This window comes from Heliangelus exortis, chromosome 18 (assembly GCF_036169615.1).
Source record: "Heliangelus exortis chromosome 18, bHelExo1.hap1, whole genome shotgun sequence".
Taxonomy (NCBI): Eukaryota; Metazoa; Chordata; class Aves; order Apodiformes; family Trochilidae; genus Heliangelus; species Heliangelus exortis.
In genome coordinates, this window is record NC_092439.1 from 8,770,614 (window position 1) to 8,791,976 (window position 21,363).

Consider the following 21,363-nt stretch of genomic DNA (forward strand, 5'->3'; position numbering starts at 1 on the left):
GGCGACCTCCGTGTCCTGGCAACAGCGCCAGCCCCGCGCCGCGTCACCAACCGGCGCCGCGCGCCGCCGCCACTACGCCTGCGCTGCTCGCCGAGAGCCGGGGCGCGCGGGGGAGCGGCCCCGCTCCGGTCCCCGTAGGGCGGTGGCGGGTGCAGCAAGCAGGATGCCGGGGCGCCGGGGTGAGGTGGCTGCCGGGGCTCTCCCGTTCGCGGATCCTTGCGGGCTGGCGCGCGGCCCGCGGTCTGGGCGCTCTCTGGGGAGCGCAGGCCCGGGCCCGTCCCGGGGGAAGCCGTTGGGTGCGGACGCCCTGAGCAAAGCCCGGCCGCCCTGCTGAGGCGAGCCTGGCTGCTGCGTCCGCCAGGGCGGGAAGGGTCGAGTGGCGGTTACCCGTGGGCGAAAAGGGCGGAGGGAGCGGGGCGGTTCGAGTGTGACGCAGGCGGGCTGTGCGCGCGGCCTGTCTCGGGCCCGACCGTTGGGGACGGTTAAACGGTCAAGCGAGGTGAAGACCTGGTCGCTGGGAGCTGAGGGCAGTGCGGCGCTTCCCGTCAGCCGGTGTCGGAGGGGCTTGAAAGGGAGAAGGCTCATGGTGCCCCCACGTTACCTGTGTGTGATTCTGTGTGTCGTGATACTGAAGAGTATACGGCAGGAAACATTGAGGAAATGTACAAAGATAAGGATAAGCTGTATTGGAGTGCTGAGGGAGATGATTGGAGGGTAACTTGGAAGGAGGAAATTTACTTCAGTGGAGTCACATCTGTCTGAGCACAGAAATTGGTCAAAATTCAAACATTAGTTTGGAAGTTTGTTTCCTTGTGTGAAATACCACAGTACTTTGTAGGATGCTCCGATACGAGCTCACTTTATGTGTGCCTTGTTTAACTCGCACAGTGGTAAGATATGGACAGCTGTAGCCCGTGTTTCTGTGCAATTTTATGCCCAAATGCAGCAATATGTGCATGCAGGCTGTGAAGTTTTTCTGTGATGCCTCTTGTAAGGTGTTTATAATGCACCTATCATGACATTATTCCGTATGTAACTTATTGTTGATGTTTGGCAGTTAGCTTACCATTGCAGACCTCTATCTATAGCAGTCTTAAAAGAGTGTGAAAATACAAGCTTGCATTACAAGTGGTAAACTCTACAGACAGAATTTATTTGCATGGCTCTGCTACTTCAGGACAAAAAAGCAGAAATTTTGGGGACTGTCAAATGAGGTGGATCAAGGGAAGGAATTGGATAAAGACTCTGAATCAGAAGGTGTAGGGTAGATTGTTATGCAGACTTTTGGGAAAAAAAATATACAAGTGTAAAGGAAAGGTGAAAAAAATTGGACAGGCTTGACCAAGTGAGTTCTCTAATACATCCGAAAGAGGAGTGTTTTTTGCAGATAGGGAGATTCCTGAATTGGTCTATACTCATGTGGATTACTTGGCTGACAAGTTTAAGAATGCTGTGAGAGCTCTTTTGATCTGCCAATATCAATCTGATAAAAGAAAGTTGATTGCTAATGTAGTGTCTGCAAATAGGCATATATTAGTATGCTTATTTGCAAACATTCTGACTTTCACATGTACAAATATTTAGGAGAAACAAACATTGTCATAAATTTCCATTGTCATCTTAAGATTCTCCTTTCTGTTCCATTGGATGTATTTATATGTGTATGCTGGAGCTGCTGAAAAATCTGTGTGAAAAATTATCTCTAATTAATATACCTAGTGTATACTAGTAATATACATTTTTCATAAGTTCTTAAGGCCACATTCCAGTCTGTTCAAAGTGTTCTGCTTTGTTTCTGATTTGACTATTCAAGTTAAGTTACTGTAGAATAATTAGACTGGTTATTAGGTACCTAAACTCTTACACTAAGAATAAGGGAGTAGCCATTCATAAAACATACAAATGTAACTCTCAAATATTTTTAGCAGAGACTCTACAAGTGAATGAGAACTTCTTTCTACGGAACTGAGGTGAAGAACTTCACCATGGGTCAACAAATTTCAAACCACACACAAACTGTAATTAACAAGTTGCCAGAAAAAGTAGCAAAGCATGCTTCCTTGATTCAAGAAAGTGGTTTCCTAACATATGAAGAGTTTCTGGGAAGAGTAGCTGAACTTAATGATGTGTAAGCCTTACTTTGTTTTCTTCTTTTTTTCATGTTTTATGGAGACCTTGTATGCAATATATTCTATGCTGGCTAAGCCAGAATTGGCCATCTTATTTTGAAATGTTTCCTTCAGTTCTTAAGGTTTCTATGATGGTTGTAATTATACTTTAAAACCACAGCCATATATCCTCCTTAAATTCACTTTTCTCCAATACTTTTCTTCCAGCAAATGTTCCATCTTAGAAGCTAGCAAGAGGGAGATTGCATCCAAAGATGCAATGCTGCTTCCTCTCTACCCATCACTTTTGGTAGGAATTAGCAATATGAGCCTCATAAAGTACAGCTACACTAGGAAGGTAGTACCCAAAACAGAACTGTTTGTGACCATCTCTCAAACCTCTGTGGATATGCAGTGCTGTTCCTCATTAAACATGAGGCAACTGAAACCAGTGACCAAGATAGTCCCCACCAAAAGGCTGCATAAATAAGATTATTCATAGCTGTCTCTTTGTATGACTAATACATTAGCATTAAAAAGAAATTAACAAAAAGAATTTTCATTTGTACCCAATATTGATGGTATAAAATTATATGAAGTCGGCTTTGTAGTGGGTGGCTTTTGACAGTGTTGAATGTTTAACTATAAAGTGAGCTTGTATTCTCTTTAGAAATTGTATTATACAGTGTCATACATAGATTTTGAAGAGCATTACTTTATTCTTTGCCTGAGAATTTAATATAGCTCAATATAACTAACTCCAAAATATCAAGGTGGTGGGGTTTCTTTATTTCTTTACAGGGTTCACTTAAGCTTGATTGTGACCTAGCTTGTTCTATTTCTTATGAAATAGACCTTTGAATCTAAAATACAGAAACTCCCAAAATCGCCATGTCATCTGAAGCTGTCACCTCTTTGCTTCAGTATTAATATATACTAACAAAAGTACACTTCATCTGTTTATGTTGGTATTTGCATGGGTTTTTTTCACATACATGGTAAGGAAATAACCTTTTTAGATTGACCAAAAGACTGTATGATTAATATACTAAACAGTGGAAGTAATATAAGTTAAATTGTCAACAAATGACACTTGTTTGTTGATGCTTGATCAAAAGACTTGCACATCATTTTCTGAAATTTACTCTGCAATTTAAAATTAAATGGACTGTGTATTTTATAATTATGAGATGCTGTAATTTCATGTTCCTGGTCAGCATTGGTAAAATCTCTTTTTTACCAATAAAGGATAAAGAGCACAATAAATAATACTGTAGTGGCTGAGGTTGCTGATCTTTGTATCACCTAGTGCATGTTGTAAAACTTATGTCTTTTTATTTCAGTACTGAAAAATTGGCTTCTGGACAAGACAAACATTTGTTATTTGAAGTGCAGCCTGGTTCAGATTCTTCTGCTTTCTGGAAGATGGTTGTTCGGATAATATGTACTAAAGTAAGATTCTTGAAAACAAAAACTTTTTTGTAACTAAGTTTAAAGGAGTTATGTGTTCCAATGGAGTGCATACTGCCCAATAGTCATGAATTCAGATGGTTTGTGAGGTCAAGTCATGGTAATTGAATAGTACAGCAAACTGGAAACTGTATAGTTTGATAGTATTGAAGTTAGGCAGTAATTCTAAGCATTATTAGTCGGATTAGTGTAACTGCATATTCTTATTTCTTAGAAAACCAATCTGAAAGAGTATAACTTAGTCTGAAGAACAAGACAAAGCTTACTAAGCTTGCTCTTTTTAGTGAGCAGATTTTTCCTCTCTGTATAGTATCAGTAAATACTCTTAAATTGCCCTGAATCTGCTCATCAGTCTTAAGATGCTTGGTTTCTCTGTAGGCAACTCTCAAACTTTGTTTGAAACTCAGCAGTTTGTAATTTTCTGTTTGTACTTAGTTTTCATTAAGGCAGCCATTGTTGTAGGGTATTTTAAATTCAGACATGAAATTACTGATTATTCTGTTATTTGTTCTAAGTTTTGTCTATTTATTTAGGCAGTAGGATCCTACTCACAACTTAAACCATTTGAGTAATGATAGTGATTGTCTTGCCCTAAAAATCATGTCCTCTCTGTGGTATCCCTTGGGCTGAAACAGCTGCGTTTGCAGGTCTTAACTCTTATTGAAGGAGACTACAAGTAGCCAACATAGTGATTGATGCTTGAGAAGGTGGCTACTACTGGGACTTGTGCATCAGAAGAATTTTGAGCAATGTCAAGAAAAATCTGTTGTGTAATTGTTATCAATTCTTGTATCTTAAGATAAATAAAACAAGTGGCATCGTCGAGGCTTCCAGAATCTTGAACTTATATCAGTTCATTCAACTTTATAAAGATATCACCAGTCAAGCAGCAGGAGTTCTTGCACAGAGTGGTACTTCTGAAGAATCTGCTGAGAGTTTGATGTCTGTGTCATCTTGTCAGGCCAGCTTATGGATGGGAAGGTATTTTGATATACTCTAGCTTCTGACCATAGTTACAACATAAATATTCTGGAACTTGTGTGTAGAACTTGAACTATAGACTTTTTAATCAAATCAGTATGGTCTTGGCAGATGCAGACTTTGAATCATCACAGACATGAAGAGCACACGTTCATTTGGACCAAGAGAGCTGTAGGGTACTTGGGTGAAATTCTGTTGGTGCTACTATGCCTTAGTTTCAGAACAGTTGCTTAATTAGTAATTCTAATATAAACACAGTACATGTTGAATCTCCTGAATAAGGAAATAGGAGGAAATGGAATCAGCTGCAGCTACAAATCTAGGGGGTTTGACAGTGTTTGTTTAAACAGATTTTATTATTGTTCCACTTGAACTTTCTCTTCCTCTTTTATATTTTGGCATGTGAAGGTTCCCATCTGTTGCCACTAGAAAGTCATCAATTACAGTAATAATTTAACTGGTAAGACTGGAAAAATGTGGACTGTCTCTCACATGTTGACATCCTGCTTTGTTAGCTAGAGGAAAAGCAAAAGTCTGAGGTCAACACCTGCAAAAACTTCAATTCAAACTGACCATAATAGCAAGGATCTTGTCACCCTTTCACTGTGAAAATGTTGATGCCAGTAATTCCTTACTTTTAACTTTCTGAATTATTTTAGAGTTCTAAGTCAATTTTAAGTAAGGTAGAGGTAGGTGTTACAAGAAAAAGTAGTAAATGGCATAGTTCTTGCTAGCCAGTGAAGAGCTGGTAGCTGGGTATTTTGACAAAACAATCTGCTGAGCTTGTTAGCTGTCACAATCCAGCTATTAGGATGAGAAAAGGGTCAGCTGTATTGTCAGATAGAGCCCACTGTTTTTTCTAAGTCAGCGGACTGCAGATTGTTCTTTTCATGTAATTTCCTGCTTCCCTTTTTGGCAATAATCTTAAATTATTGTCTGTTCTGAGTTATTAAAATGATAGAACCAGGTAACAAATTGTGGACATGTTTGGGAAAGCATATTTTCCTGCTTTTTCTCAGAAATACATATGACTACACTAAAACGCACGTGTATCTGGAAATGGCCATTTACTTCAAAATAAACAAAAAAATCCCCATATGCTTATGCAAACAATTGCATATATTGCTAAAGCTGATGTGCCAATATAAGGTGTCCTGGGTAAGATTTCAATTTTCAGACTTTGAGATGGGGTAGACAGACATCCTTTGTGTTTGTATTCTTCATGGCTTGAGATCGTACAGTGACAAATAACAAAAAAAAAAAAAAAATACTTTTCTGATACTCTGGTAATATGCTGGAAAATACAGCTTGAAGCACCTTCAAGTATTTTACACCAAGGAAATCTTCTGTTTCTCCTGTTAAATCCTCCCTTTTGCCTAAATTCTACTGAACTTTAGACCAGCTAGGCATCATTGTACAAAAATAGCAAATATCATCTGTTTCATTATTCTTCTTATCTTAACTTCTTCCACTGGAATAATGCCCATTCCTCTAGAACATCCTCTTCCTATTTGGAACATTCCAAAATAGCCATAAATGTTTTCTGATAGTGAAGAGACAAGCATTTCCTTAGTTTGTCACCCATGTATTTTACCATTGCTTCAGAAACTTAGTCCTATGGATAAATCTTAAGTTCCAGAAACTTTAAAAACTACGGCATCCATTTTAAGTATAACTGCTTGTATATAGATCAGCAAATCTCAAAAATCAAGATTATTTACTAGGTTAGTACTCAGTGTTGCATGGGGGAGGGAAATTAAAGGGAAAAACTTCAAAGAACATAGTGAGCTAATTCAAAGATAGGTTTTGGTAACTATTCTCCTCACTGTATGCAAATCACTGTCTGTAATTCTAAAAAGAAAAAAAAAATCTAGCATTCTAAAGTAGCTCCTCAAAAAGCACATTAAAAAGGAAACCCCAAGAATGTGCTGAACAAAAGCATGTTAATTGCTGTATGTTAGCTGGCTAATCTCTCCAGTTAAAAATTACTTTGTATTTGACAAGCTCCCAAGATAGCTAAGCAAAAGCAGCCTGGTCAATGGTCACGAGGGTGGATTGTCTCTCCTGAAATGGTCTTTCAAGAGCGTCCCAAGTCACAGGAGAGATTTCCAAATCAGGATATTTTTTAAATCTAAAAATTTCAGAATTTCATACATTCTAGTAGTGATCCTCTTGATGTGTGTTTTGATCTAGGATGTTTAAGACAGTACACAGAAATTTGGCCCAAGTTCATTATCAAGTAGTTCAGCCTGACACTCTGTGGAAGAAAGGCAGATTCTTCTCCTGCCTTTCATGTAAACAGTGTTTCTGGTTTTCTGTTTTTCGCCCCCTGTAGTATGTAACAGTTACAACTTCTTACACTTCCTTGTTGATATAGAAAAGGATTTGTGTAACCCTTTGCAACACCAGAAGCACCATGACACAGAAAATAAATGCATATTCTAACTTGATTTAGTTGAGGCTATGTATGCTGACATAGGCTGGAGTGATGTAACTATTACTTTTTAAAAATTACATGTTCCTTGCAGATAAGCACAGAAGTTACTTTCTGTCCATTACTAATGGTTATGAAAAATATAGTTACTAGTGTAGCTACTGGGCATAAATATGATTCTATTAATTATAAAACTAATTAGTTATCTTAGACAAGTTTTCTCTTCTGCAGGGTTAAACAGTTGACAGATGAAGAGGAATGTTGCATCTGCATGGATGGGCGTGCTGATTTAATCTTGCCATGTGCTCACAGTTTCTGCCAGAAATGCATTGATAAATGGTAATACATATTAAAGAATATTGTTTTATAGTATATACTGGTTATCCGATATGTTTCAGTTTGGTCTGACAGATTCCTTAGTTCCCATATAATTTAATGTCTGGAGATATTTACAAGCTAATGTATATATGATACATAACAAGATTGAGCAAAATCAGACTGTAGAAGAAGAAAGGAAGAATTTCGTTTTGGAAAAATAGATGTGAAGGTGCTATTCAGCATTTGTTTTGTAATTTGTTATCTTTATTCTTATGAAATTGAATTACTGTATTCTTGCTCAAAAACTAGAGGAGATGGTATATACTGATGCTGGCTTGTTATGCATTGCTATGCTTGTTATTGAAAGGTTTTAAAGGAAAAATCAATAGTTTGTTAGACTAAAAATATGAAGGCAAGTTGGAATGTCTTACCACTTTTTTTTGGAAATAACTGTCAGGGATTTTGGCTAATGAATCAGCTTGAATCCTAACAAAATTCCAGTTACACCAGTCTTTTTATTGGTATTCAGTTTTTAAGGTTCGTTTCTTCTTACCTAGGCATAGAACAGTGGCTCCCTGCTCAGAAGCATAGTTGTTTGGGACCCCTGAATTAGTCATTGGAAGGAGATGTGACCCTGGGGGACCCATTCGAGACTTTAGAGCTCTGAGTGACCCAGGAAAGGGGTTTCTTTTTGTCTTCAGATAGGAAGCTTATGGGGACTGGTTTCTGAAGTACCTCAGATGAGTATCTGAAGATCGGGAGAATTAATTTAGACTCAAAAAATGGAGCTACATTCAGAACTGTTTGCCAGTCTTCCTCAAAAAGAAACAGCTTTTAAACAAATGAAAAAACATATAGATGGTCTAATCCTGTTAACCTGGTTATTCTTGAGGTTCTCACTGGGTTATTTGGGGTGTTTGTTTTTGTTTGTTTGGGGACTCTTTTGGCTTTTTTTTGGCCCAGAAAAGACCATCAATGAAAAATACTCATTTCTCTGACTTCCTAACAGGAGTGATCGTCACAGAAGCTGTCCAGTCTGCCGTCGGCAAGTGACAGGAGCAAGTGACTCTTGGGTTGTCTCAGATGCACCTACGGAAGATGATGTGGCTACCTATATACTTAACATGGTAGATGAGGCAGGCCAGCCTCACAGACCCTGACACTGGCCAGCAAGCTGATAGTAGCAGAAGCACTCGAAGCTTTTGTTTTCATAAACATCTGATTTTACCTCTCCTTGCGGTTCTTCCAAGTCTGTCTTCTCCTTGTAGCTGCTGTGCCTCTATGCTGCTCTTTTAAAACACAGGGTATACGAACCAGTGTATGTGCAGTCTTAATTAGTAATCTGTACTTTCAGTAGACTCCTTAACAAAATTTAACAACTTTTCATATTAATTAACAGTTTGACTACTAGGTGAAGCGGTTTATAACAGCACAACCACAACTGCTAACTGCTGTTTGAACATCACAGTGTACTGCTACAGAGGGTGAACTATGTCAGATGGCTTGACCTCACAGTTCTTATCCTTAAAAGCACTCCCTTTTAGTTTCATGACAAATATGAATAAAGGTGAGTTAGCACTAGTGATTATTAATTTGAAATTTTACTACTGAAACTTGAAGATGTCCCACTGCCTGTTCTTCAGTAGCCAGTTATTGCTGTTTTTAGTGTTTATAGACACATCTGATCTGAGTGTTAGTAGTCTTCTAAATCTGATTTGGAGAGTGTAGGCAGCACTGTAAATGTACTCGTGCACTTCTCTTTATACTTCTAACAAGATTTTCTCTTAGAATATTTTTTTTAAATACAATATTTAGCATAGTCTTATTAGCTTGGAAACATTAAACAGTTTCATATACAATCCTGTGAAGAAGTAAATAATTTTCTTAGTTTTTTAATCAAGAACAGCCAAAATTATTTTTAAACATTAGGCATATCTGAAGAGAATGACAGTATTTGGAGGTTAAGATGTACTTTAGTCTGATGGTGTGGTTTTACCTGCTTCTCTTGAGGTTTTGAAGTGATGAAATCAGAGTTATAAAGGATACTAAGAGTTATACGGTGATGATCCTAAGGAAAGGTGCTGTGCTTTATTATCTACAAGTGCAATATACTTTTATGTAGCAGAGAGGGACTTCCACTTGAATAATAATGTTGTTTGCAGTGAGATGCGCATGTGACAATTTGGGAAAAAGGGATATCACAACTGAAGGGCAACAGTGTATTTCTGTGTCTAGCACAGTAAAATCCTTAAAGAGCTGTGTACAGACAGTATAAAATGTTAGTGTTCAGGAAACCCATCTTAAGCCTCTTTTGCATAAATATTGCTAGAAAAATTAACTGCTATTGTAGATAATTAATTTCCAATATATATTTAAAATACTCTTTTAACTTGAGGCTATTGAGAAATAATCAAGTGTAGCATTTGAGAGAATATCAGCATAAATCTTGCTTACTTTAAGACTGCATTTTTAATTACTGTATTTGTTAAAATTCAACGATGCCGTAAGGCTAAGGCCTTTTATCACAGACAGGTTCTGAAGTAAAAGGCATGTACACAGGTAGATAGGTACATTTGGGTTATTTTTCTTGATTGGCTGCAAAATAATTTAGTTACATAGGGGACTAGATCTTGGGAATCTCTCTATTATACTTCTATTTGTTCAGGAACATGCATAGCATATGGCAGCCATTTGAGCTTGGCTTATAGCACAGTTGTCAAATTTACCATAGATATTAAGACAAATAAGCAACTACTTTTCTTGTGTTCTTTTCAAGAGCCAGGATGACTTTGTGTGTAAATCTGTAATTAACTATCGAAAAATCCACTTATTAATGTATATAGCTTAGAATTGATTTTTTTTCCCTCCCTTTGTTAATCCTTTTATATCAATGAGATACTCTTCAGAATATGCGTGGACTATTTGTTGCATAACTGCAGTTATTATTTGGGCTGAAGATTGCTAAAGGTCAGGGATTTTCCACTAAAATATTTGCAAATACTCCTAATCACACACCAGTTTGGTTTCTTTTTGATTTTTGAACTTACATTAGCCAATGTTCAGAAATCTAAAATAAACTATGAATTTTTTAAACTTTTTGTATCACTGGAACGAGAAGAACATCTAAATTAAAGCTTGAAACTACTTTGTTTTTCAAGTATTTCAAGCATCATACTTCTGAAATGAGATTTTGTAGGTTGACTTTCTGCTGAGAACTTACATGAACTTCTTCAGATGTAATTTTATAATGATGCAAACAGGTTGTTAATTGCAGCATAATCACACTTGCAGTTGCAATATAAATGCAAGAGTTACTTAACTAGTGAAAAAGTAAACTTTGTATTCTGTACAGCTTTTTTTTTAATTAAGTTGCTGTAATTCACACTGCTGTGATGTAGGTACTGTAATGTGTGCCTTGTAAAATATATGTACTGTATGTTATATGGGATAATAGGTAAACTAACACTGAAAAACTAGTAATTTAGTACTGATACCTAGCCTGAAGTGCTACATTTAGCAAACCGTTTTGGAAAAAGGAATCAGACTGGCAGGTACATGGCAGTGGGTTCCAGAAGTTAGGCCTTGAAAATGTGAATTACTACGAATAGCTATTGGTGGAGGGCATTAGAAGAAACTAAACTTTCTTGTGTTAAGATTTCCTACAAGTTTAATGTGAAATTGTAATTTAAGCATATTGTATTAATAGCTAAGGACATTCCAGTATATTAAAATTTGTGTATGAATTGTGCAATAAAGTTACTTTGGAAAAAACATCTTAAGTTCTTTTAAGCTTAAGGAATGTCTTGGCTTTAATACCATAGAAGTATGAAAACTGAATTTTAATCTAAATAAAATTTCATTGTGCAGGTGGTGTGATTAAAAATATGCCATTATGAGTCAAATGTCTCTTAAATGTTGCAATTTGATATTAGTAGGTAGCTTAAATGCAGCTCTGCAAAAAGACACTGATTCTTCTGGTTTTCTTTTGTCAAAAAATAATTAATATTCTACAGCGATGGGAAAAAATAAAGACTTCTGCTTAAAAGGACAGCACTGAGAAGCAGGTTTCTTTAGGGAAGGTTTTTATTTTTTTTTTAATTCAAAGAAGTATGATTTCTTTTTTTCCCCCCAAGTGATTCCATTATGTTTCCAATAGAATATTAAAGCTTAAGAATGCTAAGATTTGGAGTATTCTCAGATTTTTTTCTGATTTTTAGTAATACTAGGAGTATGTAATAATGTCACTAGTATATAATAATGTCACTGTTTCTTCTTTCTAGTTACTTGGGTTATCTGTTTGGATCTTTCAAAGCCAAGTGAGAAATGGGAGAGGAATTCATTAACAGATCAGGAAATTAAAATAGCAAAATTTACCAATTGACATCCATACCAGGAGGTAGGTGTACTTGAGGAATTAAAAAATGTTTATATTTATTAGGTTCAAGTTCAGACACTATATAAATGCAATGCACGTTTCGTTTTTTTCTAGAGGAAAATGGCACATTTAAGTTGTGTATCTTTCCTTTAAAAAGAATTCTGTGTAGTGAAATGAGGCAATCAGGTGTGGCTAATTACGAGATGGGAGGCGTGAGCTTGTGCCAAGTCCACCTGTGCCCAATTAGGGCTGACCCCAGCTGGGCATGAGCAGGATTGGGCAACCAATAAAAAGTGAGCTTCAGAGTACATGCCCAGCTCACCCTGGAGCAGCCAGAGGAGGAGGTTAGGTGAGTCTGGAGCAGAAGCACTGAACAAGGTTAACGAAGTCTAAAGGTGACAAGATCAGAGCACTGTTTGTGCACCTTGGCGAGAACAGCTGCTTGACTTGGGAGTGCTGTGCCCCAAGAAAGGTTTCATCTGCTACAATTCTGTTTATAATTGTAAAGGTTTTCTGATCCATGCTCATTCTAATTCTGGAAACAAGAGGTAAGCAGCAAGATCTCTGTGCTAGAGGTTTGACCTGGACTGTTGAATTCCAGCTCTGTGTTGCTATGTGTGCCAAATGCAGCATTTTTAGAAGGAAAATCTTAGAGCTAAGGGTCTTGGTGCTGTGTTTCCTGCTGAATCCAGGAACAGGAGCCTCCACAGGGAACATTAAAAATGCTTTGTATAACTGGGAGCTGTATGTTAACCTCTCTGGCCTTAATTCTCAAAATTGCTTGTGTGTATTTTTCAATTTTGTATCCACTGAGTACCCATGCTCTGTAATGGAAGTACTTGTGACTTATATTACAGTAATGAATTAGTTTGTTTTCCATCAAACTGGTCTAGAAGGTAATTTATCATAAGGTTTTATCCTCACCTGTTCTACGCAGGTGAATTGAATTCTCCTCTTTCGAGTGGGGGGTATTCAAAATGAGTAATTTCAAAATGGATTTTTTTTTTAATTGTCATTTTTTCAGATGTTTGATTCTAAGGCCTAGAATTTATCATATGGCAATGTACTCTAAAGACTGAACGTTCTTTCCCTGTTGCTGCATGTAGCTGAAATTAACCTGAATGGGACAGTCTTCTCCTGCAGTAACTGCAGTGTAAGATCTCCAAATAGTGATGTTCCAATGAATGCTGTGTCTGTGAGGGATCTAACAGCACATTATACTTTTGTATCTGAGTTGTCAATATGTTATTGGCAAATTATTTCTTACCTATTATTTACCTCACTAACCTAACTGTTTAGTTGGAAATATTAAACACTGGACATGGGTTCTGTAAGCCTGAGTTTTAGAAAAAAGAAAAAGGTCAGTTTTATGAACTTGGATGAAACTTTGAAACTTTGCTCAGTCTAAGTCTGGTGGAACAAGGAATGTTATCAGCAGGTAACTAAACAAGCACTCTTCTGTGGTTCAACATGCTATTTAAAAAGACAAGGTGTTTTTGTGAATTAGGCTTATTCAGAAACCTGCACTTCGATTGCATATGTAATAAGGTAGGGTTTTGATGCAACAGTCTATGCTTCCATGATAATGTGTTTCCAAAAAACTGTTAGACCATGCAAAATAGACTCTTTATGTGAGACAGTATCTGTTAGTCACAGTTAATGATTAAAGAATTAGCACTGTTGGTGCCTTACTATTATATGTAGTCTTCTTTATGCTGTTTAACTTTGATATTTAGGGCTTTGAGAGGTATAAGGGAGAAATACACATTCTTCAGTTCCAGATGAGTCTATGCTTTTCTGCTTCATGAGTGCTGCTTTGTGTACAGAGATACACATTTTAATCTATATCAAAAAGTCCTTATTGCTTTATTATTAAGGCTTTATATTTTCTAGTGAATATAGCAATTTGTGCTGAACTTTTTTCTGCAAAACTCATCTTGACGGATGAAGGATACCCACCCGAAAAAGAGAGTATGAATGTTAAGCTTCTCAGTTCTCTTCCTTCCCTTCATCAAACCATCTTCCTCTTGGGTGACCACAGACCCACACCACTGTAGTCCTGGCAGCTCAGGGAGATGCTAAGGCTTTGGTCAGCATAGCTTGTATGGGCAGATCTTTCCTCTCTTCATTGTCTTACTGACTTCAGTGTAAGCTTCATCTCCTTCCAGATTATCAAAACGAGGACCTCCAACAGCCACAGCTCTGTTCTCAGTGCCAATTAAGAGTTTCATGAGGCCATGAAAAGGGAAATGCCTATAAGCTTTCTGCTGTTGGCAGCAATGCTGGTCAGATGTGACCGCTGAGGAACAAGGCTCTGTTACCAGTTTTAGGCTATTGGGAGTTTATCAGAGAGTTCAGCGGCAACACTGAGCAATCCAGGAACACTTGAACAGTGGAACTGAAACAAAATTTGGTGCTGGTGGTGCTTGTTTTCCAAGTTTGCTGTGTGCACCTAAGAAACAGCATATGCTTCAGCACTTAAACTTGTGTAGTTGGCAATCAGACGAATGTCTGTGTTGATAGTAAGTTCAGTTTGTAACTTGTTGGCTTCTTGGTTGTGTTCTTTTTTGTCATATAAAGTTGTTCTGTGTACTGCTTAAAGTATTTCAATTGTGTCAGAACTGCTTTCCTGCTCCCGGGTTCAGGTGTTTGAGACTCTGTTTACTGTTAAGATAAGGCTCCAGGCTAAGAAAAAGGTGCTTCATGCCCTACTGTGATGTCCAGTTCAGATGAGCAGGGAACCAGGGCACGAAGAGAGTGGGTGCAGCTTCGCTTCAGGACTTAATGCCAGTTGCCATTGGCACAAACCAGAACAGCATGTTTCCATTAACATAGTGTTCCTTTAAGTCAGTTAAGCTTAAGCTTTTAGTCCCTTCTCATACGTATTGGTTATTACCTCCTCTGGTTCTACTGGTTTCAGTTTCCATGCTGCGGTAGTCCCTCAGTTTTCTGTACTGCTAACAGCTTAAGTGCATAGGGTTTTAGTTCTGAAGTATACACACAGAGAAACCCTAACCATATTTTTTTTATAATTTATTTATTAGTGTAATGTTTAATGCTTCCACAAGAGGCAAAAGATAAATATCATTTAACCCAGGCACAGAAAGAAAAAGCCATTTTACTGACATCCCTTCCCCTTTTTGAGACTGACATTTTAACTAGGCAAAGAGAACAGAAAGCTTTACCCACAAGTAAAGAAAAATGAAATGAGAAGGTAGCTCTGGGATGAGGAACAAAAATAGTAATATCCAGTGGCAGAGCAAATGCCTTAAGTTTTCTAAAGTAACATAACAAAATAGAGGAGCATCACTAAAATTTGTTCAGATAGGTATGTTGTAAACATAACCATATTTAACCATGTTAGCTGAAAGTATAAAATTCTCTTTAAGGAAGTCTTGAGTAATGTTTGAACCATAATACAAATGAAATTATGAGAAAAATAGAACGCTTTCCCCTGCTGAAACAACACCCACCCCAATCACCACCTACACTGATGTTGTTCTAGTACCCTTTGATGTCCTTTTTGAATAAAACACAAGCTGTGGTGTAGCTCCTTTTGATCTGGATGCTGTCAGGCAGGGTAGGGATTGGCTGCTGCCCTGGCTTGAGTTTGAGCAAATGTGTGCAACAGTAATTCACATCTCACTAACACCTGAACACTGGATCTGCCTTTCATTATATACACACCCTAAGATGCAAGGATATTTTGTACAGACATACATTAGAACAAAAGTGCAATTTTTAAAAAGAAAACCCTAAAGTTTAAGAACTTGAAATATCGATAACTTTTGCCTAATTAAAAGATGACCAAAAGAGAGGTAGTAGTGGAAGCTATTATTGTTGGATTGTTTCCCTAAGTATAACACTATTAGCTGTATTTATCCTTAAAAGCAGCACACAAGGAAGCACAGAAAGAAGAACTTGTGGTCATGGCCACTTTTGTATTGTTGTTATTGCCAAAATCTTGATTACTGTCTATTAACTGAATATCCAAATGCAGTTTTGGTGCCTTTGTTTTTTGGGTTTTTTTAGTAAGCTCTACAGACACTAGAACTTGATGTGTTTGAGGTATGGAAATCTGAAAAGTTATTAAACATACACAAATTTGGTGTAATATTAAGAAAACTAAGTAAGAAATTTAAGTGACAATATAGGCAGCACTAATACAATTGTTTCACAAAGGTGAAACAATTCAAGTAAAACAATGTTTATCAGATGAAAATGCTTATAACTTAATTTCTTCAAACCAAGTATGTTGCTTATTAGCCTGGACACAGATGCTTTTCACAGGTAAATAATGTTGGTAAATATTTATTAGTAAATTGTACTAATGAAAAGACATCTGCATTTTATGCAGCTGAAATGCTTGAACAACTGTTTTCAGACTCCATCATAAGAAAATCACACTTGCCAGTCCTTATAATGCACTATATGAGCCACTAAAGTTTCTAATATTGAGGCCAGTAGGTGCTGACTAAGAAGTTTGGACAATTTTATTATCATACAGTTGAGCAGCATAGCACAGTTTTACACAGCTTTTAGCTGCACAAGGAATACAAAATCTGGCACCAGTTGAACACTGCAGACATTAGGCTAGGTCACTGAAGAGCCAGTCAAGTTTCCCACCAAAACGTTTGCGTGCCTGCAACATATTTTAAAAGATGAACATCTGCAATCACTGCAGCTCCCTGCATGTGACTGGCTCACTCTCATGGCGACTGGATGGCTAGAACTCTGCTCATGTGCCCTGGTCTCTGTCTCGGAGCAGCCTTATACCCAGTCTGCTTCCTTGGGGCCTTCAGGTTTCATCTTTCTGTACCTCTCTGAGATAGGTGACGGGATTTCTCTTTCCCTTATTTTGGTGCCATTTCTGCAATGCACATACACATTTATGCCATAAATTAATTGTTTGGTACTGGTGATGTCACCACTGCTACTTCTGGCTGTATTTACAGGGGGAAGTGAGACCTGATCAGCTCTTGAAAGGATCTAAGTGCCCAAGCCTCAGGAGAGGGGCCTGGCCTAAGAAATACAACTGGCACAAGATATCTGATGTAGGGTAACACGCAGGATTTTAGGTCCAGTGAGGCTTGGTTGGCTAGTATTCCTTACGTGCTTTCTATGCATTAATTTGGAATTACTTTTCTAAGTTGCCTGACCTCTCTGTGTATTACATTAGTTGCCTAGGTCTGTAACTGTAGGCTCAAGATCCTACCTTAGGGACTAGAAGCCTTCAAATTAGGCAGTGCTGTGTTGGACTTAGAGGCAGCAGAAGATGTTGATGTCTTTAACCTTGAATCTTTTTTGGTGTGAAAGTACATGCAGCTTCTACAGGATATAACAAAATAACCTATGTAATAACATGCTATCATGTTATTATTACCTCTAATACATTCTGAATGTGTCATAAGAATGATGACCAAATAGGAAAAAAAATTGACAATGATAAATATTCCAGTAGCTGTACTTTACTAGCCACTGCATCAGAAATAAAAAGTTTAATGTAACAAGACTGAAAATGACGTATTTCAAGTGGGCTGGTTTGGGTATAAATAGACAGCTTGACTTGTCATTCAACTCTGACTAAAATACAAACTAACACAAAGGTGTAAAAAGATGTCAGAAGTAGGACCAGAACCCAGGTCTGGAGTTTCTACCACTGATTCGTAAGAACACTTCCTTTGTTCAAGTAAAAAAATTGTCTTTACATGCAACCAAAATTATCTGCACAAATTTCCAAGTAATTTGAACTGGCATACCCACATATTCCCATTACAAAGCAATAAAAAAGTGTTCTCAACTTTCAAGGCAAAGATTTTATGAGATAATTAGACATTATTACAATATACAATAGTGATGATTTTGACACCAGGTTTTCTACTTACTAGATTAAAAAGCATTTATCTGCTGTTCTTCACAGACATCCTACCTGACAACAGGAAGTTATTTTAATTAGCCATTAACTAAGAATAATGGAATTTTTTTCTTGTCTTCCTGCATAACTATTGAAACATTAGGATAAAAACTGTCAGAACACCTTCCAGAAAGAAAGGGTAGCCTTAAAATTATGCATTCTATACAATTTGCTAATGAATAAAGGGATAAGCTTGTAAGTGCTAAATGCCATGATTGCTGCTGAGACTAGCAGGACAAAACCAGGTGCATGTACACTGTCAGCATCTGCAGAATCCTATGGTGCATATCACAGATGCACTACTGAATATTCTTTGTTATTTTCCAAGCTATGATGGAGTGCACATTTAAGACAGTATGAAACAAATATTACGTGATTGAGTTTGCATTTACTATTAACAGCAACTTGATAAAGCCTAATGTTTGTAGAAACTGAAATTTTTGCAATGAGAGCAATGCAGTAAAAGGTAACTGCAAATGCTGTTTATCTTCCATAGATACTATGTTTTACCCTTTACTGTTCAGTTATATCTTGGTAGCATCAAGGACAGATGATTCAGTGTTAATGAGACGCTTATCTTGCTTAGGAATTGAAATGTTCTGGTTTCTTTGTAGCTACTTCGACAGTGTAGAAATCTCTTCTGTTCTCATAGCATCAGACAGGAAACTGAGTTCATTGCACAGTGTCTCATACCTGAAGGCCATCCGGATCTGTGCAACATTTGTCTTTCGAATGTCATTTCCCTCAGGCCCTTCTTTACAGTAATTCACCCCTAAGAATTTCTGTTTTTCCTGTCAATGGGATTAAATGTAAAAGGAAAAAGTCAGTTCAGCTGTTCTGATTTATTGTGTAACTGAGTAATGGTTGAATTATTCCAGTGCAAGTGAAAAGACCAGCTTCAGCCAGCTGGCCAATTTTGGAGATTTTAAGGCCAAAGTTCATATATGTAATTACTCAGCAGTGCACTCAGCCTGGCTTGCTAAAACCCTTTGTGTTATTGTTCAGTCTTCATTACTACAACTTTCAGGTGACGGGTCAGAAAGAGGCTGAAGTTTCTTTTCTTAGTTAAAACAAGTGGCAAAAGTAGGAAAATCAGTCACTCAAGAATACTGGAAGAAACAACAGGATATACCTGTAAAACCTCTTCACACACCAGATCCTTGAGAGGAACATTTCAAAGTGACATAAAGGATGCTCTAAAATAAATCCTAGAGAAAGCCGTGCACTTACAGGAAAGGGGATTTAATGTAATGTCTCTCTCTAAACCAGAATATTTTCTGTAAAAATGTAAACATGTCTTGCTTAATATGTGCAGTTTAGTTTTACTCAATGCTGGACATGTATAAAATCACTGACAAAGGGATATCACCCAAATAAAAGTTTGAGAGGCAGAGCTAAGTATAAGCAGGCACCTGGTCTCTCTGCATGTTTTGGGAATTCCAAAACAAAAATAATGAAGAAAAATATAATGCCAACAGGGTTTTTTTTTTTTTCATGGAAGACTGCATATAAGAGTTTGTTAATATTTCTGGAGAAGACAATAGGGATATGCACAAATACATCACATAAGCACTTGCTGTTTGTTTTTGAGACTACTGACTTTTCAAAAGTTCCTGCTTGCCCTAATGTTCCCAAAAATAGATTATGTTCCCAAAAATAGATTATGTTCCCAAAAATAGATTATGTTCCCAAAAATAGATTATGTTCCCAAAAATAGATTATGTTCCCAAAAATAGATTATGTTCCCAAAAATAGATTATGTTCCCAAAAATAGATTATGTTCCCAAAAATAGATTATGTTCCCAAAAATAGATTATGTTCCCAAAAATAGATTATGTTCCCAAAAATAGATTATGTTCCCAAAAATAGATTATGTTCCCAAAAATAGATTATGTTCCCAAAAATAGATTATGTTCCCAAAAATAGATTATGTTCCCAAAAATAGATTATGTTCCCAAAAATAGATTATGTTCCCAAAAATAGATTATGTTCCCAAAAATAGATTATGTTCCCAAAAATAGATTATGTTCCCAAAAATAGATTATGTTCCCAAAAATAGATTATGTTCCCAAAAATAGATTTTTTGTTTTTTCAGCCATAATTACCTTATCTGACAATCCACTCTGTAGTACACTGTTTCTTGCTATTTCACACAAGTCACATGTACTTAGTTTCCACACCTGGGCTGCAATAGCATATTCTTCCATGAGAGCTTCCTGTATCACCAAAATAGGTTTAATATTGAATCATATGTAAATAAGATGTAATAGGGATCGGTATCATTACTAATTAAGGAATTTATACATGCTCTTTAGATAGCTGTGAAAAATTGGAGGTTTAAGACTTTAACATCATAACTACTAATGAACAGAATTCTTTATTTCAGACTTCCCAAGGGCAACTTGAATTATTGATAGGCACTGGGTATCCAGTTATCTTAGTCTAAGAAATTGCAGCCTGCCGTCCAGATCCTTAGAGGCATTTATTCAGCAATTTGAAATTAGATCCCAGGGTGTATAAACACCTTGGAGGACCTCATTATAAATCTTAATGAATATGTCCACAGACAGACTGCAGGGCAATTTCTCACTTCTGACCTTCCACACAAGGAGTCTGGGCTGTCACAGCTGAGGATCTGCGTGACTTGGCTGGTGCTGTTACATCCATGCAGAAAGCCCCACAGAAGCTCTGTGTTTTTCCTAATAGAGACATGTCATGGGCCAGAAGAAAGCCTGGGTGAAGCACACCAGATCTCAGCTTGTCCACAGAACACAGACAACTGAGCAACGTGCAGGCCACTCCAAGGCACAGCATGACTCAGCTCAGTGCAAATCACAGTGCACAAAATCAGGTCATCAAAACCAGTGACCAGGCATTTCTGTCCTGCCAAGCCACCCAAGGGCAGGAATCAGTTTCAGTTCACTGAGCAAACCGCTCATACATCATCTTCAGAAATTCCAGATTGTGTTTTTGAAATGTACTTCCCCAGATTTATTAGTAAGGAAACTGGACTTTCCTGGCACTCTAGAGGATTGTTTATGAAGGCTCAAACCTCCCTTCAGCCTCATCCTTCATTCTATACTTCAACAGCCAACACTGGAGAGAGGCAAGAGTACAAAAGAAACATAATTAGGAAATCAGACATTTCCCACTGCAACCTAACAGTGAGTAGTAGACGGAGAATGAGGAGAATAATGAATGAAGTGACTGAAAGACATGAAACTTTATATCCTAAGCAATTATATAAAATAGCTTTCAGGTCATTCTGGCCTATGTGATACTATTGCCAAATTCAAAGACAAGTCCTTTCTGCAATTCTTACCTTTGTGTAATGAAACTGCATAGGATCATCTGTGGACAGAGAGACATGAAGTCCTTTATGTAGAAATTCCCTTAGTGGATTTTTTGAGTACTCCAGGAATAGACTGTTGTTACTAAGTGGAGACATAGCAATGGGTATTTGTGCAAGGTAATAAAGATACTGGAGGACAGGACTCTGTGAAACAAAACAGAATCCACATTTAATGGATATCTTGAAAAATACAGGGATAATTTTCCAGCATTAACCAGAAAATCCAACTTAAAAGACAACGCTTTCCAAAAAAAAATCGCAAGAAACTCAGTGCAAGTCTGCCACCCACTGACCAATTATTTTCATTACAAAACAGTGGCTTGGGTAAGAGTGTACGATGGTTTTTATTATGGTTTATTATATGTTTTTATTAGCTGATATGCCAGGAGTGAAAGTGTTTGTCCTGTCACA

General features: G+C 37.4%; 2 protein-coding genes across 8 annotated transcripts in view; one reads left to right on the plus strand and one right to left on the minus strand.

Annotated features, from left to right (window-relative positions):
* The first annotated feature begins 50 nt into the window (after nucleotides 1-50).
* On the plus strand, nucleotides 51-11,194 carry RNF141 (ring finger protein 141). Of its 4 annotated transcripts, none has more exons than XM_071762623.1 (6): nucleotides 51-179; nucleotides 1,926-2,128; nucleotides 3,452-3,560; nucleotides 4,378-4,559; nucleotides 7,225-7,332; nucleotides 8,321-11,194. In XM_071762623.1, the coding sequence occupies exons 2-6, from the start codon at nucleotides 1,944-1,946 to the stop codon at nucleotides 8,469-8,471; spliced, it is 735 nt and encodes a 244-aa protein (XP_071618724.1). In that variant the 5' UTR covers nucleotides 51-179; nucleotides 1,926-1,943; the 3' UTR covers nucleotides 8,472-11,194. The 4 variants fall into 4 exon arrangements, with proteins under 4 accessions (XP_071618724.1, XP_071618726.1, XP_071618727.1 ...); XM_071762625.1 differs by having other exon boundaries at nucleotides 57-179; nucleotides 1,929-2,128; XM_071762626.1 differs by having other exon boundaries at nucleotides 84-184.
* Nucleotides 11,195-15,600: 4,406 nt separating this feature from the next.
* The window catches only part of AMPD3 (adenosine monophosphate deaminase 3), a 30,935-nt gene continuing 25,172 nt past the window's right edge, over nucleotides 15,601-21,363 (minus strand). For 3 of the 4 annotated variants that reach the window (XM_071762597.1, XM_071762596.1, XM_071762595.1), the window contains exons 13-15: nucleotides 20,923-21,096; nucleotides 19,706-19,816; nucleotides 15,601-18,391 (exon numbers count right to left, since the gene is read on the minus strand). In XM_071762597.1, coding sequence (XP_071618698.1) covers nucleotides 18,215-18,391; nucleotides 19,706-19,816; nucleotides 20,923-21,096 — 462 coding nt within the window. In that variant the 3' untranslated portion in view covers nucleotides 15,601-18,214. Of the gene's footprint in view, nucleotides 18,392-19,705; nucleotides 19,817-19,958; nucleotides 20,697-20,922; nucleotides 21,097-21,363 lie in introns of those variants that run through there. The other variant, XM_071762598.1, reaches the window with a different exon arrangement.

Excerpts from the sequence above, each read along its gene's own strand:
- RNF141 (XM_071762623.1), top strand. The coding sequence starts at position 1,944 with ATGAGAACTTCTTTCTACGGAACTGAGGTGAAGAACTTCACCATGGGT. Across the intron at positions 2,129-3,451 it reads GTAGCTGAACTTAATGATGT|TACTGAAAAATTGGCTTCTG; the intron begins GTAAGCCTTACT and ends TTTTTATTTCAG. Across the intron at positions 4,560-7,224 it reads GCCAGCTTATGGATGGGAAG|GGTTAAACAGTTGACAGATG; the intron begins GTATTTTGATAT and ends TCTCTTCTGCAG.